This window comes from Lycorma delicatula, chromosome 5 (assembly GCF_047948215.1).
Source record: "Lycorma delicatula isolate Av1 chromosome 5, ASM4794821v1, whole genome shotgun sequence".
Taxonomy (NCBI): Eukaryota; Metazoa; Arthropoda; class Insecta; order Hemiptera; family Fulgoridae; genus Lycorma; species Lycorma delicatula.
The window spans coordinates 2743124-2757706 of NC_134459.1; the positions used below are offsets into that span (position 1 = coordinate 2743124).

A 14583-nucleotide genomic window follows, 5' to 3' on the forward strand; every position below is an offset into this window, starting at 1 on the left:
AATAAGATAAATTTCTCAACTACCTTTAACGTTCACTACTTTGAATAATTTAGAGCCCTGATTAATATTGTTATTTTTTGTCTATTAATTGGTATGAACCTTCCAGAACCTTTGCTTGATAATAAGTTTGTAAAAATATATATCATACATATTCATCCTTCTGTAACAGTATTTGACTTAAATTGTGTTCTTTAAAAAAAACACTGAAAATCCCATGGCTACTACACTTGTCTATTTTCAAGAAAATAGACATGTATCGGTTGTGTTGTTTTTTCCTGTTTTAAAAAATTGTAATAAAAAATTAAGAAAAACTTTATAAAATTGATGCTCAATTTTTAAAATTTGGTTAAATTAGAATATTTAAATAATTTTACAGATTTTTAAAAATAATTTTTTCATATTTATTTTTTATATTTTTCTTTATTTTTGTGTATATAATATAATTTTATGTACGTACAGGCTCAGATTCAGTCAAAATTATCTTCAGGTGTCCTAGGATCTGTAACAAGCAGAAGCAGTGCACCTGGGGTGATAACTGCTGCTCCAACTGACAAACCAACACCTCTTATTTTGGATAGTCAGGGCCGTACTGTTGACATAACCGGCAAAGAAATTCAACTTACTCATGTTGTACCAACACTTAAGGTATTTTAATTTTTTTAGTGTGTTTTATATAAAAAAAGAGCTAGATTTATTAATTGTTGATATTTTATTAAGTTTTAGATAATGTATAATCATATACATGTATAATGTATATTATAATGAATTCATCATTCTGAGTTTTGAAGTCAATATTTGAAAAATTAATTTGTTTTGTTTTGTAACTTTGTTCCTGAGAAGCTAAATATTTATATCCATTCCTGACCTCTCATCCTTTATCAATTATCAGATTGTTTCCAGTTGATATTATAATACTGGTAGTTTAAACACACTGTAAATATCCATTTACAGAATCCTATTTTTAAAATAATTATATTTTTAATCGATACATTTTGAGTTTCATGCCGATATATGTATTTTTTTTAAGGCCAATATACGTGCAAAAAAGCGAGAGGAATTCCGGCAACAGTTACAAGAAAGAACTGTTGAAGATATTTCTGACAGTCATTTTTTTGATCCAAGAATTGGAGCAAAGCCAAGTATAAGAAATAAAAGAGCATTAAGATTTCATGAACCTGGAAAATTCCAACAATTAGCTGATCGAATGAGAATGAAGGTAATATTTTGTTTTAATTTTAGTTATTGTTATAGAATATATGTATGAGAGCCATTCAATAATTAAATATACACATATTGATATTGTGGTTAATACTTATTACATAAACATTAAACTTAAATTATTTGTTAATAATATATGCCATATGTTGTCATAAAACAGAATTGCAGCTTTACTATTCTTCCCTTGACACATTCAAATCATTGCAGATTTAACTTTGGAAAAATGATAAATTAGAATAATGTTAATTATAATTGTTTCTTGATTTTCCAAAAAGAATTAAAAAATTAGTTCTTTCATATTCCAAACATTAGGATGAACACTTTATCACCTTTGGCTTAAGTTTTTTCTCATTTTTGACTGAGTGCTTTTGCTCTAAACCCTATCAAAGTATCCAGTCAACATGAGACCCAGTCTAAGATAAAGTTCTACTTTACAGTAAGTAGTTTTGAGCTAAAAATCGATGACTGTGTGCATTATAACAGATTTTTCAGAATTTTGTAGATTCAGACCTTATGGTGATCTAATGTCACGAAGTTTCTCTTTTTTTTAAATTGAAATTTTTACAATAGAACAAGCTGTGCCTACACATTTTTCTGCCTGCTGTAAAGAATTCTTTTTTGCACTAAATTATGTATTTTAAAACATTTTGATGTATACATAATTTTTATGAAGGAAAAAGGGTAATGAAGGAATGAAAAATTCCTATTAATGCAGGCAGGAAAGGAAAATTGTATTCTTTTCTGTTAGAAAAGAGTACAATTGTTTTATATTAGTGAAGAATACAGTGTGTGCATTAGGTTGCTTGTTCAGCTGTTTTAATGTGGAACCACTGACTATGTGCTTCTCACAGAGAGCTAATGTTCCAGCAGTTAATAGAGACTTCTTTCCTTTATTATTGTTTTTACATCTTGTTGTTACTTGAATTTATAAAACACCTGGTTCAGTGGAAAAAAAATTGTTAAAAAAATAGAATTTTGTTAAAATTACAGACATGCTGAGAGTTTTCAAAAATTCTTATGCGGCTGATTAAACTGTTCTCACATATACTGAAACACTAATTTTGAAGTGGAACATTCAATTCTACTTCTACTTCCATGAAAACCAAGCAAAAGTAGAATACTTTATATGCGGTGTGTTCAAGAAATACGTCGACTGTTTGAGTTGCTTGGTTCCAGTCAGATCTGCTTGGCATCGCCATGTTCGTACAGCTGTCATGTTTGATCTACATGTTCGATCAGCTGATTACAATGCAGTTTTTTGATTGCAAATATCATTATTAGTTGCTTAGCTGTGTGGTCGTTTGTGAAGTGTGTTTTTTCGTTTGGCAGATTTAAGAATGAGTGACTTGAACGAGCAAAGAGTTGCTGTGAAAAGTTTGTGTTAAACTCGGAAAATCTGTGAGTGAAACTTTTGATATGCTCAAGATGGCTTAAGGTGATGTTGCTATGAAGTGTACAACATGTTTTAAGTGGCATGGACATTTTAAAGATGGTCGTCAGTCAATTGAAGATGAGCGTCCTGGACGTCCTTCAACGTCAACTGACGACTCGCATGTAGACAAAATCAATACCCTGGTTTGGGCAAATTGACGTCTGACCATTCAGCTTGCTGAAGAGTGTGGGATATCAGTTGGATCATTTTACGAGATTTTGACCAAAAAATTGAAGATGCACCGCATTGCTGAAAAATTTGTTCTAGCCTGATGTCGGACGACCAAAAAGCCCATTGCATCCAGGCTTGTCAAGAATTGCTTGAACGTTCAGAAGAAGATGAAAAGTTCTTGTCGAGGATCATAACAGCTGATGAATCTCGGGTGTACGGTTATGACATCGAAACAAAGGTTCAGTCGTTCCAGTGGATGGGTGAAACAGCTCCCAAACCAAAAAAAGCTCGCCAAGATCGTACCAATGTGAAGGTGATGTTGACAGTTTTTTTTGATGGTCAGGGCGTAGTCCACCACGAGTACCTCCCCCAAGGCTCCACAGTGAACCAGACTTACTACATTGAAATTCTCATACGTCTGTGGGATGTTATACGGCGGAAAAGGCCAGAAATGTGGAAGAGTGGTGACAAGTTTTTTTATCACGACAACACTCCAGCCCATTCAGCCCTCAGAACTCGATTACTGTTCTTCCCCACCCACCCTACTCACCTGACCTTGCTCTTATGACTTCTTGTTTCTCAAACTCAAAAGACCTTTGAAAGGAAGAAGATTTAAGACGATTCTCAAGATTGAGGCAAATGCGATGAAAGTACTGAAGAACATCACAAAAGAAGCATTCCAGAACTGTTTCCAAAAGTTGGAACACCATTGGGATAAGAGTGTGCGTCGGGGAGGAGAGTACTTTGAAGGGGACCCAGACAAGTAACTTCTAGATAAAGTACATATTGTTTTATGATGTTGGTCTACGTATTTTTTGAACAGACCTTGTACTTGTACTTTATCTTAATTCATACAGGTTATCTTCAAATACATTGAAACTCACTGGAATAAAGTAAAGGAAATATGATTTAATATGGGATGAAATTTAATTTTATTTACTGAATGGTTCATAAGATATAATTGAAAAACTTTTCTTCCATGACACATTTTATAGTTAGTGATTTTAGAAGTATTCTATATATTTTTTATTTTCATTTAATAAAACATGTAATTAAACAATTTTTCACCATAAAGCATTCAGTTTTGATCTCCAGGTTTTAATTCTTTCAAATTTACAATTGTATATGGTAATAAATTAATATAATCTTTTGTTATAGTCTCTGCTAATTCAGTTCCATATGGTTCTGCCATCTCTTTCCATATTCTAACAATATAGAAATTTTGTTTTATGAAATATAAACTTTTCTATGACAATAACAGAAAAGTGTGAGAAGAATCCCGCATTTTTTCCACAGATTTTGTTTCCTGTTCCATTATTATTAATAACAATTGCTTATACCATTACCCAGAAGTATTTCTTCATCGGCCTCTATTCTTATATTCACTGATTTAATTCCACACGGTTGAAAGATTATAACACAAGCGCTGGAAAGAAGTAAAACCACAATCATACACAAATTTTTAAAATTACTTTTAACTTATTTCTTGCTTTAAATGTCTGCTTATTATCTTGCTGATAATAGGAATCCTTCAGTACTAAACATAATGTCCTTTGTGATGATGATGATGATGTCACATGATAAAGTTATTGAAAGGGATTGGGTTTTTGTTAAAAAGAAATCATTGAATTATACTAAGTTGCATTATTATAAAATATAAATCTACAAGTATAGTCCAAGGATTCTAAAACGTTAACACTTATATAGAAAAACTTTGGAAATCGCTGCATTAAGTAGGTCTTAAATTATTTATATTAATCTTTTTTTTCACTTTGTGTTAATTATTTTTTTGAGTACTTTAGAGATTCATTACAATTTTTGTTGGTAAATCTATAACTTGCACATTAATGAAGTAGTTGTGCCATATTTTCCATGTGTTTAGCTATTTATTACGTTCTATTTGCTAAATGAACTGTGTAAAGTACTCATTTTGAGTAATTTTGATAGTATGGTTGCAAACTTAAGCATGTTTGTAATTAAAATTGAATCGTCAGAAATGAATGAAAAATGGTTCATAGATAGATTTATAATATATATTTTATTTTTTAAAAATCAATTCTTTTAAGAATCATACTCCTCTGTACTATATACAAATATATTTATTTTATTTTATTAGATCAACCAAAGTACAGAATAAATAAAGTAGGGTGACTTATCTTATTCCACTATATGTGCAGGACCGCTTTCACGATTTACTCGCATCATCAGCTGCATTACATATTCATCTCAAATTAAATTATAAACTTCATAAAATATAATAACTTATCAATCATTTATTTTATTTAAAATTTAAAACCTTTAATATTTTTATTTTAAGAATTTAGACTTTTATTCAGTTAAATTAAAAATTAGAATAAAATTAAAAAATTAATTAAAATTAACATTAAAAATTAAATTGTACAAATTTTTACATACGTAAAAATATGACGTTTTTGTCTAATATGTCTAAAATATCTAATGTATTTTTTTAATTTCCAGTATTTAAAAATTTATCCTAATATCACATATTGTATATTTATTCTTAATCAGATGATGAGATACATTAGAGAAATCCAGTTTACCTTTTTTATAATTTGTAAAATGTTCCAAGGATCTAGCCTTAAATAATCTAGTGGTCTTTCCTATTTAAACATGGTCACAATCATTACATTCAATTTTATAAATACCACTCAAATTATATAAATCAGATGAATCATTATGTTTAATTACTTAGATGTTTTACTATGTGGTTATTTGTTTGGTATGTGGATACATTTGACAATATTTGATATTAGGACAAATTTAAAAAATACTGGAAATAAAAAAAAATAATATGAATACAAATAGTAAGGGATTGGATATTTTAGAAAGATACTATATACTTAAACGTAAAAATAAATTTAATTTATATATTTAAGTTATATTTAAAACCTTCAGATAGAATATTGGATGACTATTTTAAAAGCTCCAGTAGATGGCACCACCATCTATTTTGATAGTGATGTAAAATTTAATATATTTCAATCAGAATAGTAAAGGAAGTTCAGTTAAATGGACAACATGCATAATTGCTTTACTTAAAATTATTTTTATTTGATTATAATTTGAATTTTTAATTTTAATTTGATTTTATGCCTTGACGTCATATTTTTACAAATTTAATTTTAATTTTAATTTTAATTAATTTTTAATTTAACTGAATAAAAGTTTAAATTATTAAAGTAAAAAAATTAAAGATTTTAAATTTTAGATAAAATAAATAAATGGTTGATAAGTTATTATATTTTATGAAGTTTGTGTATATATATATATATATATATATATATATATATATATATATATATATATAAATATTTAGAGAAAAAAATTATACCTTCATATGTTTTAAAATAAAATTATTGCTTGAGGAACAGTACAGAACTAAAGATTGTATTTTAAAATTATTTTTTCTGTAATGCTGATTTTTTAACTCGTGATTATTATTTTTTGCCTTTACCTTATCGGTGTGATTAGTAATACATCTTTACTGTTTCATTCAGTCATGTTACAGCTATGTTATATTTTAATTAGCTACTTCATATAATAAAATGTTTATTTTTTTGTTAATTTAAAATAATTTTGTTATTAAATTAATAATAGAATTATTAATTTAATATTAAATTAATAATTCTATAATTCTATTAATAATTCTATAATTAATAATATTCTATTAATTTAATAATATTAAATTAATAATTCTATTAATTTAATATTTGTTTAGGCTCAGTTAGAGAAACTTCAGAGTGAAATATCACAAATCGCTCGTAAAACCGGTATCACATCGGCTACAAAACTTGCTTTAATTGCTCCAAAAGTAGAGACACAAGTCGATGAAATTCCAGAGGTTGAGTGGTGGGATTCTGTAATTCTAGAAAATGATGAGTAAGTATTTTTCTTTTATTATTTTAATATAAAGATGTTTATTGTGGATTTAAGTTTCAAACCTGTTAAACCTACTGGGTTGGTCTAGTGGTGAACATGACTTTACAAATCAGCTGATTTTGGAGTCGAGAGTTCTAAGGTTCAAATCCTAGTAAAGGCAGTTACTTTTATATGGATTTGACTACTAGATCGTGGGTACCGGTGTTCTTTGGCGGTTGGGTTTTAATTAACCACATCTCAGAAATGGTCAACCTGAGACTGTACAAGACTACACTTCATACTTATACATATCACCCTCATTCATCTTCTTAAGTAATACCTGTTGGTACTTCCAGAGACTAAACAGAAAAAAGTTTCAAACCTGTTGAAAGAGATGGGGAGCCCGTATTGACACATTCACTGCTGAATTTTTTTTCTCTTCTTTCATGTTATGCTAATTTTTAAATAAATTGTATCACTAGCATATATAGCTAGTTGTTTTAAGTCTACAATTTTCGCAACCGTGAAAGTATGTGATGATGACATCAGCAAATTGGTATATAAGTGATGTACAGCTGTGCAACCTGCCTTCTTGGCATATATTTAACATTTCTTTTTTTGATGGTTTTTAAAATGTATGGTTTAATATTCTGTCAGAGCAATGTTAGGCAGGCTTTTTGCTTTATAATTTACTGAAATTATAATATAATTTCTCAACAAAAAAGTGTTTCTATATATTTTTTAATCAAATTTAATTTAATTAAATTAACTTTTTTAATTTTAAAAGTTCTCAAATGTAAAGGAAAGACTAAACCGATTAGAATATAATTATATATATTTCAGTATGAAATGAAAATTTAAATAAAACATAAAAATGAAGGCATGTGTATCATACTTCACAAAATTTTCTATAATTTAAAATGAAAAGTTAGAGTTATGACTTGGGTCTAAAAAAAGCAGTCAAATGCGGATTTTATAAAACTATAACAAAATTATGATTTTAGTAATTTTATAAATAATTTAGGATTTTTTATGTTTTACTATGATAATTTTTTAGTTAAGTTTATTTTTAAAGAATTTAAAAAAAAAATTTCTAAATATTTTTTCTTACCAAGTTAATTTTAAGCATTTTAAAACAAATTAATAAAAATATGATAAATAGAATTTAAAAAAAAAATTGTACTAACCTGATTTTCTGTAAAACAGTATCCAAGAAGTTGCAAAAAAAAAGATCTATGTTGAACAAAGCTGTACAAGTATAACACAACAAAAAGGTAACAATGAACTGCACAACGAAAATGAAGAATCATTTCTCTGCACTGATACACGATAACAAAATCCTTACCGGTTGCTGAAAAAGATTAGGAGAGGATAGAAAAATTATTTACCCTTGACGCTTAGGTGGCGACATGCGCGTGAAGCAATTCCCCTTTTCTCATGCCATTGTGGTGTCATCAGCAGTGAATGTGTTAAGAGAGGCAATCACATGTACAACACAGAAGTAAAAGAGATGTGGTGATGATAGGTAATGATTGTCAAGGGACTTAAGGCAATGATAACCTCTTTGATGGGCCGATCAAACCTTGTATGGAAAAGCTTTTACTAATTAAGATGTTAGTTTTTTATACGGATTTATCTGAATATAGTCTTTTGTAGAAAGAAATATTTTTTGAAGTGGTACTTTAAGCAGTTACATACAAGCAATCAGAAAGTAGGCAAGTTGATTCTTTGGAGCATTAAACTGTAAGTACGTGCTTACGGATTAATTAATTATTACCTAATTTACATTCAATTGCTAATTTTCATGAGTATGTAATTGAATTTTCAGTAAAATTAATAACTCAATCTATCCTCTTGTTAATTCAATTTCAGTTTCGCTGTTGATTCATATACGGTTTGATTTTCTAGGCTGATTCCCCCAAGCCATAATTGCTTATTATAATAAGCAATGCTCGCATATAATTTTGCGAAAAATAAAATTTGTTAACTTTTGTGGAATGTATAATAATAATAATAATAATAATAAATCACTCTAGAGAATAAAAAAATTAATAGAATGAAGTTAAAAGAAAAGATGGTAATATTAGATTTATATAATTTATTATTATCTTTTATTACTGCGTAGGATCACTTTAGTCAGTTCATTATCCAAGTGTTTTCGATGGGACTGTTTGGGCCTTGTGGTCCTCCCAGTACATTTTCATACATTCTGATCTTTGTGCTGCTCTTTCTAGTGTTCAAAATGTTCATTTTGTAAGTTTTTCTTGTGATTGTGAAGCGAGTGTTTTTGTTCTTGATTTTAGGGTTTAATTTTATCATATGTGATTTCTTCTGGTGAAAGGCCAATTTCTTTCAGATCCTTTCTTATTTCTCTGATCCATCTGCATCCTCTCTTGGTGTTTTTTGAATCAAAATCACATGGTACTAGCTGTTTCAGAGATCTTGAATCTTGTACCCTTATGATATGTTCAAAGAATTCTAGTCTCCTGTGATGGGTTCTAACTCTTGGTATACAACTTTATTGGACACAATCCACCACTGCCCGTCTTTCTGGTACTTTTTATTGATGCAGATTCTTCCAGTTCTTTTGATTTTCTGGAGTCTGTCTGTCAGATTGTTCATTCAGGTGGAAAAGTATTTCTGCTGCATAAGTTGCTTCTGGTTTTATAACTGTGTTGTATCTTATTTTTGCATTTGTTGGTAGGTACTTTTTATTGTACGTATACCGGGTTCATTTATGAGCTTTAGCTAGTTTGTTTGTTCTTATTTGGATCAAGGTTTTTTCATGTAGGTTGTTTGTTATTATTTTTCTGACGTATTTAAACCGGGTTACTATTTTGATTTTATTGTCATTTATGTTTACTTCTTTTAATTGTGTTGGTTTTTGGGGCATATTTCTGTGTTTTCAAATGATATTTTGAGATCACCTGTATTTGCAATTTTTGAAGTTCTAATATCTGTGATTTAGCTTCGTTGATGTCATTTGCTAGCAGTGCCAAGTCATCGGTGTGAAACCAAGACAATTTTTTTTGGTCTATTTTTACTTTAGGGGGCATTTTTTGAGCTATTTCCTCATTACCATTTGTAGAGCGGAGTTGAATAATAGTTGTGAGAGCCTATTGTCTTGGCAGAATTCAATTCTGATCTCAAATGGTTTGGAGAGCTCGCCTGTGAATTTTACTTTCAACCTAGTGTTTGTGAGGGTCGGTTTTATCATCTTTATTAATTTGGTATGTTGTCCGAGATGTCTTAGAATTTCTAGTGCGGCTTCTCTGTGGAGGTAGTCATAAGTTTTCTTGAACTCTATAAATGTTATCACTATGTCTTTTTTTTTCCTGTTGTAATCTATTATTACCTTGAGGCTCATGATCTAGTCTGGAAAATTCCAGGGTTTGAAACCTCACTGGTATTCTAGTTCTTTCTCGAGTTATAAACCGATCCTATTGAGGATGATCGTTGAAAGAATTTTGCATGTTGTGTCTAGGAGTGAGATTCCCCTGTGATTGTCCCTAACAATTTTTGTTTTTAAACAGATCCTATTTGTTTTGTCGCCTTTTTGTGTAGCGGATGAGTGAGGGCTGTCATCTAGTGTTCTGGTAGGAACACTCTTTTTTGGTCCAAATATAGACAAGCTGTTGATGAAGAGCAATTTTTACTGATCTTCCTGCACGTTTCCAGATCTCTACAAGTCTTCTCTTCTCCTGCTGCTTTGTAATTCTTCATCTTGCCCTGTGCTGGGTAGACTTCTTTTATTATGGGATGGTTGATGTTTTCTGGTGGTGTTATTGGGGGGGTGTTGGTGTTGAAGTTCAGGAGTTTTGTCAATTTTTTGCAATTTAGAGGTTTGTTGACATATTTAGCTAGGATTTCTGCGTTGTCTTTTTTGTTATGGGCCAGTTTACCATTTTCAATCTTTATTAGTAATGGTTCATATTTTTGGAGCTGATTTTTGAAGGTTTGTAGTAGTCTCTCAACTGTGTTTTATTGAATTCTTCTTCTATTGACTTCAGCATGTCTTTATGGTGTTGTGCAGTTTTATTATCTTCAGGATTCGGGTGGTTTCTTTTCTTTATTATACTAAATTTTGTAAGGATGTTTCTGATTTTTGGGATTGGTGAAATAGCCATGCTTGATGCCTTTTCTCTATTGTTTTGCCACATTTGCTGTTAATGTTTTTTACAATCATTGGTATTCTACCATTGATTTTTTTAAAATTGTATTTTATTGGGGCTAATTCTTCTGCGGTGTGTTTAAGGTTGTTAACTTGAGTTTAGCCATGATTATTTTTTTTTCTGTTGATTTTTGGTAATTTTCATTCTTGATTACATGGGCAGGGTCAATTTTTCTTTTAGTTTTGTTGCTTTCTTTGGGAAGTAAATTTAATTTTAATATTGACTACATAGTGATCTGAGCCTGTGTCTACTCCTCGGAGGACATTGTAGATCTCCTTGTGGTGATATTTGTCCATTAAAACGTCGTCTATTTGCCATTCTTCTTTAGTGTAGTCAGGGTGTTTCCATTCCCGGTTTTTCAGTTTTTGAGGTTTCATCTTGAAATATGTGGATTTTAAGATTAGATTGCAAGTCTCTGTACATTTTTGTTTGTTTTCTTTTGGGCGGGCCCAAAAGAATTTCTGATGATGTCACGATATCCTCTTTCTCTGCCTAGTTGAGCATTGAAGTTTCAGATTAACATGTTTTTGTTTAATTTTTTTTTTTGGGAATGTTAGTTATAGTCAGGTTGAGTAGATCCCAGTACGTTTCTATTGTTATGTAATTTACTATAATAAAAAATAATTTTTTCACCTTCTATCCCATTTGCTTCTCAGAATACATTGAAAGTTATCATTTTGGAAAATTCTTCTTTCCCTCTCCTTTTCCCTTTTTTCTCTCCTTGCTTCTTGTAATTAAAAAATAAAAAAAATAAAATATAACTTCTTAAAATTAATAATGTGCGATATATCTATTAAATAATGAGATTGTGCTTCTACTCTTACGAGAAAACTGTGAAACTGATTGTAGATTCTTTTGTAGAGATTTTGGTTTTGTCTGCGTGGATGAAACATTAACATTCTCCAGTTTTTCAGTTGATTGTGAGTCATCGTTTAGTGCAGTTGTGTACCAGAATAATGCTAAGCTTAAAAGTTGATCGATGCATCAGTTTGAAATGATTTTTTTACAGCTATTGTTATTTTTTTAATCGTTAACAAAATTGCCTAAGAAACATATAACTTTAGGTGAAATCTCAAGATACTGAGCTCTACAGCCTCACTCTCTTGACCTTTTATGTTGAAAATTTAATGACATCAATGTCATGTATGTATATAGAAGTAATCAGACTAAGCTTGGTCAAAATCGGTTGAATAATTCTGGAAATATAAGGTGATTTAGAGGGTGACACTGAACATACACATGTACATATGAACATCTGGAAAATTTTCAGCCAGTTTTTGGGTTTTTTGGGTGTCATAACATCAAGATCCGGTGAAAACCGCATATCCCAAATTAGACCGATTATAATACTTTCCCTTCTAAAGCTTTATTGTAGCATTAGACGGGAAAGTAAAAACATATTGGCTGTTTTTACTAAGTGCACATTAAAGTTTTCTATTTTTATGCATTTACTTGTATATATTTTTTATAAGCATATCTATATTAATGTTCTTATGTCATTTATTAATTATTGAATTATGAGATTAATGAAAAAGATTATCTAATTAAAATTTGAAAACTGTATTAATTTACAGTGACCAGATTTTGTCCCTGTCATTTATGTTATATTGTACAGAGAATGCTTGTTATTCATGATTTATTTAGTTCTGTAAATAATCAGCTTTAGTGGGGGTATCAGACAGTAGTAGGAATACTTTTAAATAAATAATCAGTAAGGAACTTTACTGATCAAACATATGGATTTGTTGAAACTGTTACAACAAAATATAACATCAGTAGAAAATTGTGTATTTTTCTTGTACCTGTTGAAGAACTATAATTACATTTTTATGAAATCTATGTAGATAATTACAACATTGTGAAGTATAATATTACTTCTGATTTTAAATATCATTAATACTTATTACCTTCCTTTGTTAAAAAATGAATAAGTTTAATTTATATTTTATCTTCCTTAACATAAGTAAATATTAACTACTCCTGTACTTAATGTTTGTTCTCAGATATTTTAATGCAGATGGTAATTTATGTATTAAAGAATCTGCTATTACTCATCTAGTAGAACATCCAATACAAGCAAAATCACCTGGTAAGTGTTGTTAAGTATTTATATATATTTATTCTTTTATTATTGTGAAGGTATAATAGTTTTTAGATCGATTGAAATTATTAGTTATAGCAATAAGTATTCACAACATTAACCGGCTACATAATTGATTATAGCGCATTGGATACAATTTGCCATATGACTGTTTAGTCACCGCTATCAAGTGCACAGCTTGTGATCAGCACTAGAAGTGAAGTGTCTGCAGATAGACTTTTTTGGCAACTCTTAGGTGATGAAACTAGTACAGTACCTTTATGTTTATATGGGTTTGTGCTTACTTTGTCTTTTGTTAGGCTCATTGCATTATTTTATAACATTTTATTACATTTTTTTTCTTTACTAAAAATTAACTTATATTTTTTTGGTTACGTAGTATACTTTTATTGTAGAAAGAGAAATGATCATTGGTAAAATAAATGAAGCATACAGGAAAGTTAAGAAGAATTTTTTGTTATAAGTTAAAATCTATTGTGTTAAATAGAGATGGTACACCGATTTATAATACGAAAGAAAAAGTTGATAGTTGGGTGGTATATATTGAACAGTTATACGGAGGAAATGAATTAGAAACTGGTATTATAAAAGAAGAAGAGGAAGTTCAAGAGGATGAAAAGGGAGATACAATACTGAAATCTGAATTTAATACAGCATTAAAGGATTTAAATGGCAGAAAGACTCCTGGGATAGATAGGATACTTGCAGAATTACTGCGCATTGCAGGTGAGGAAGTGATTGGTAAATTGTACAAACTTAAGTCTAATATTTACGAAAAAGGGGAAGTTTCATCATACTTCAAAAAGAGTGTTATTTTTATGACATCAAAGAAACCAGGACAGATAAATGTGAAGAGTACAGAACAATTAGCTTAACTATTCATGCATCAAAAATCTTAATTAGAATTTTGTACATAGAATTGAAAGGAGACTGGAAGAAATGTTAGGAGAAGACCAATTTGGTTTCAGGAAAAGTATAGGGACAAGGGAAGCAATTTAGCGCTCAGATTAGTAGTAGAAGGAAGATTAAAGAACAAACCAACATACATGGCATTTACCAACTTTGAAAAGGAATTTGCTAACGTAGACTGGAATAAAAATGTTCAGAATTTTAAAAATGTTAGGGAGATAGAAGAAACAATTGCTAAGATCTACAGGAACCAAACTGCAACAGTAATAATTGAAGAGCATTAGAAAGAAGGAGTAATAAAAAAGGGAGTCAGACGAGGATGTTGCCAATCCCTGTTGCTTTTTATTCTTTATATTGAACTTACAGTTAATGACGTTAAAGAATAATTTAGATATGGAGGATCAGTGTAAGGTGGGTGATAAGATAAAGATGCTATGATTTGCTGATGATATAGTAATTCTAGCTGAGAGTAAAAAAGATTTAGAAGAAACAATGAGTGGCATGGATGAAGTCTTACGCAAGAACTACCGCATGAAAATAAACAAAAACAAAAAAATGTAATGAAATGTAGTAGAAATAAGGTAGATGTACTACTGAATATAAAAAAAAATGAAAAAAGACTATGAAGTTAAAACAATTTTGATATTTGGAAAGTAGAATTATTACAGATGGACGAAACAGGAGTTACATAAAATTGGCAT

The 14583-nt window shown here is 29.7% G+C and overlaps 1 protein-coding gene across 2 annotated transcripts in view; it reads left to right on the forward strand.

Annotated features, from left to right (window-relative positions):
- Prp3 (pre-mRNA processing factor 3) overlaps positions 1-14583 on the forward strand; it is an 85996-nt gene that overhangs the window by 44846 nt on the left and 26567 nt on the right. For both annotated transcript variants that reach the window (XM_075365529.1, XM_075365528.1), the window contains exons 5-8: positions 460-645; positions 1028-1216; positions 6561-6721; positions 12876-12961. In XM_075365529.1, coding sequence (XP_075221644.1) covers positions 460-645; positions 1028-1216; positions 6561-6721; positions 12876-12961 — 622 coding nt within the window. The remainder of the gene's footprint in view (positions 1-459; positions 646-1027; positions 1217-6560; positions 6722-12875; positions 12962-14583) is intronic.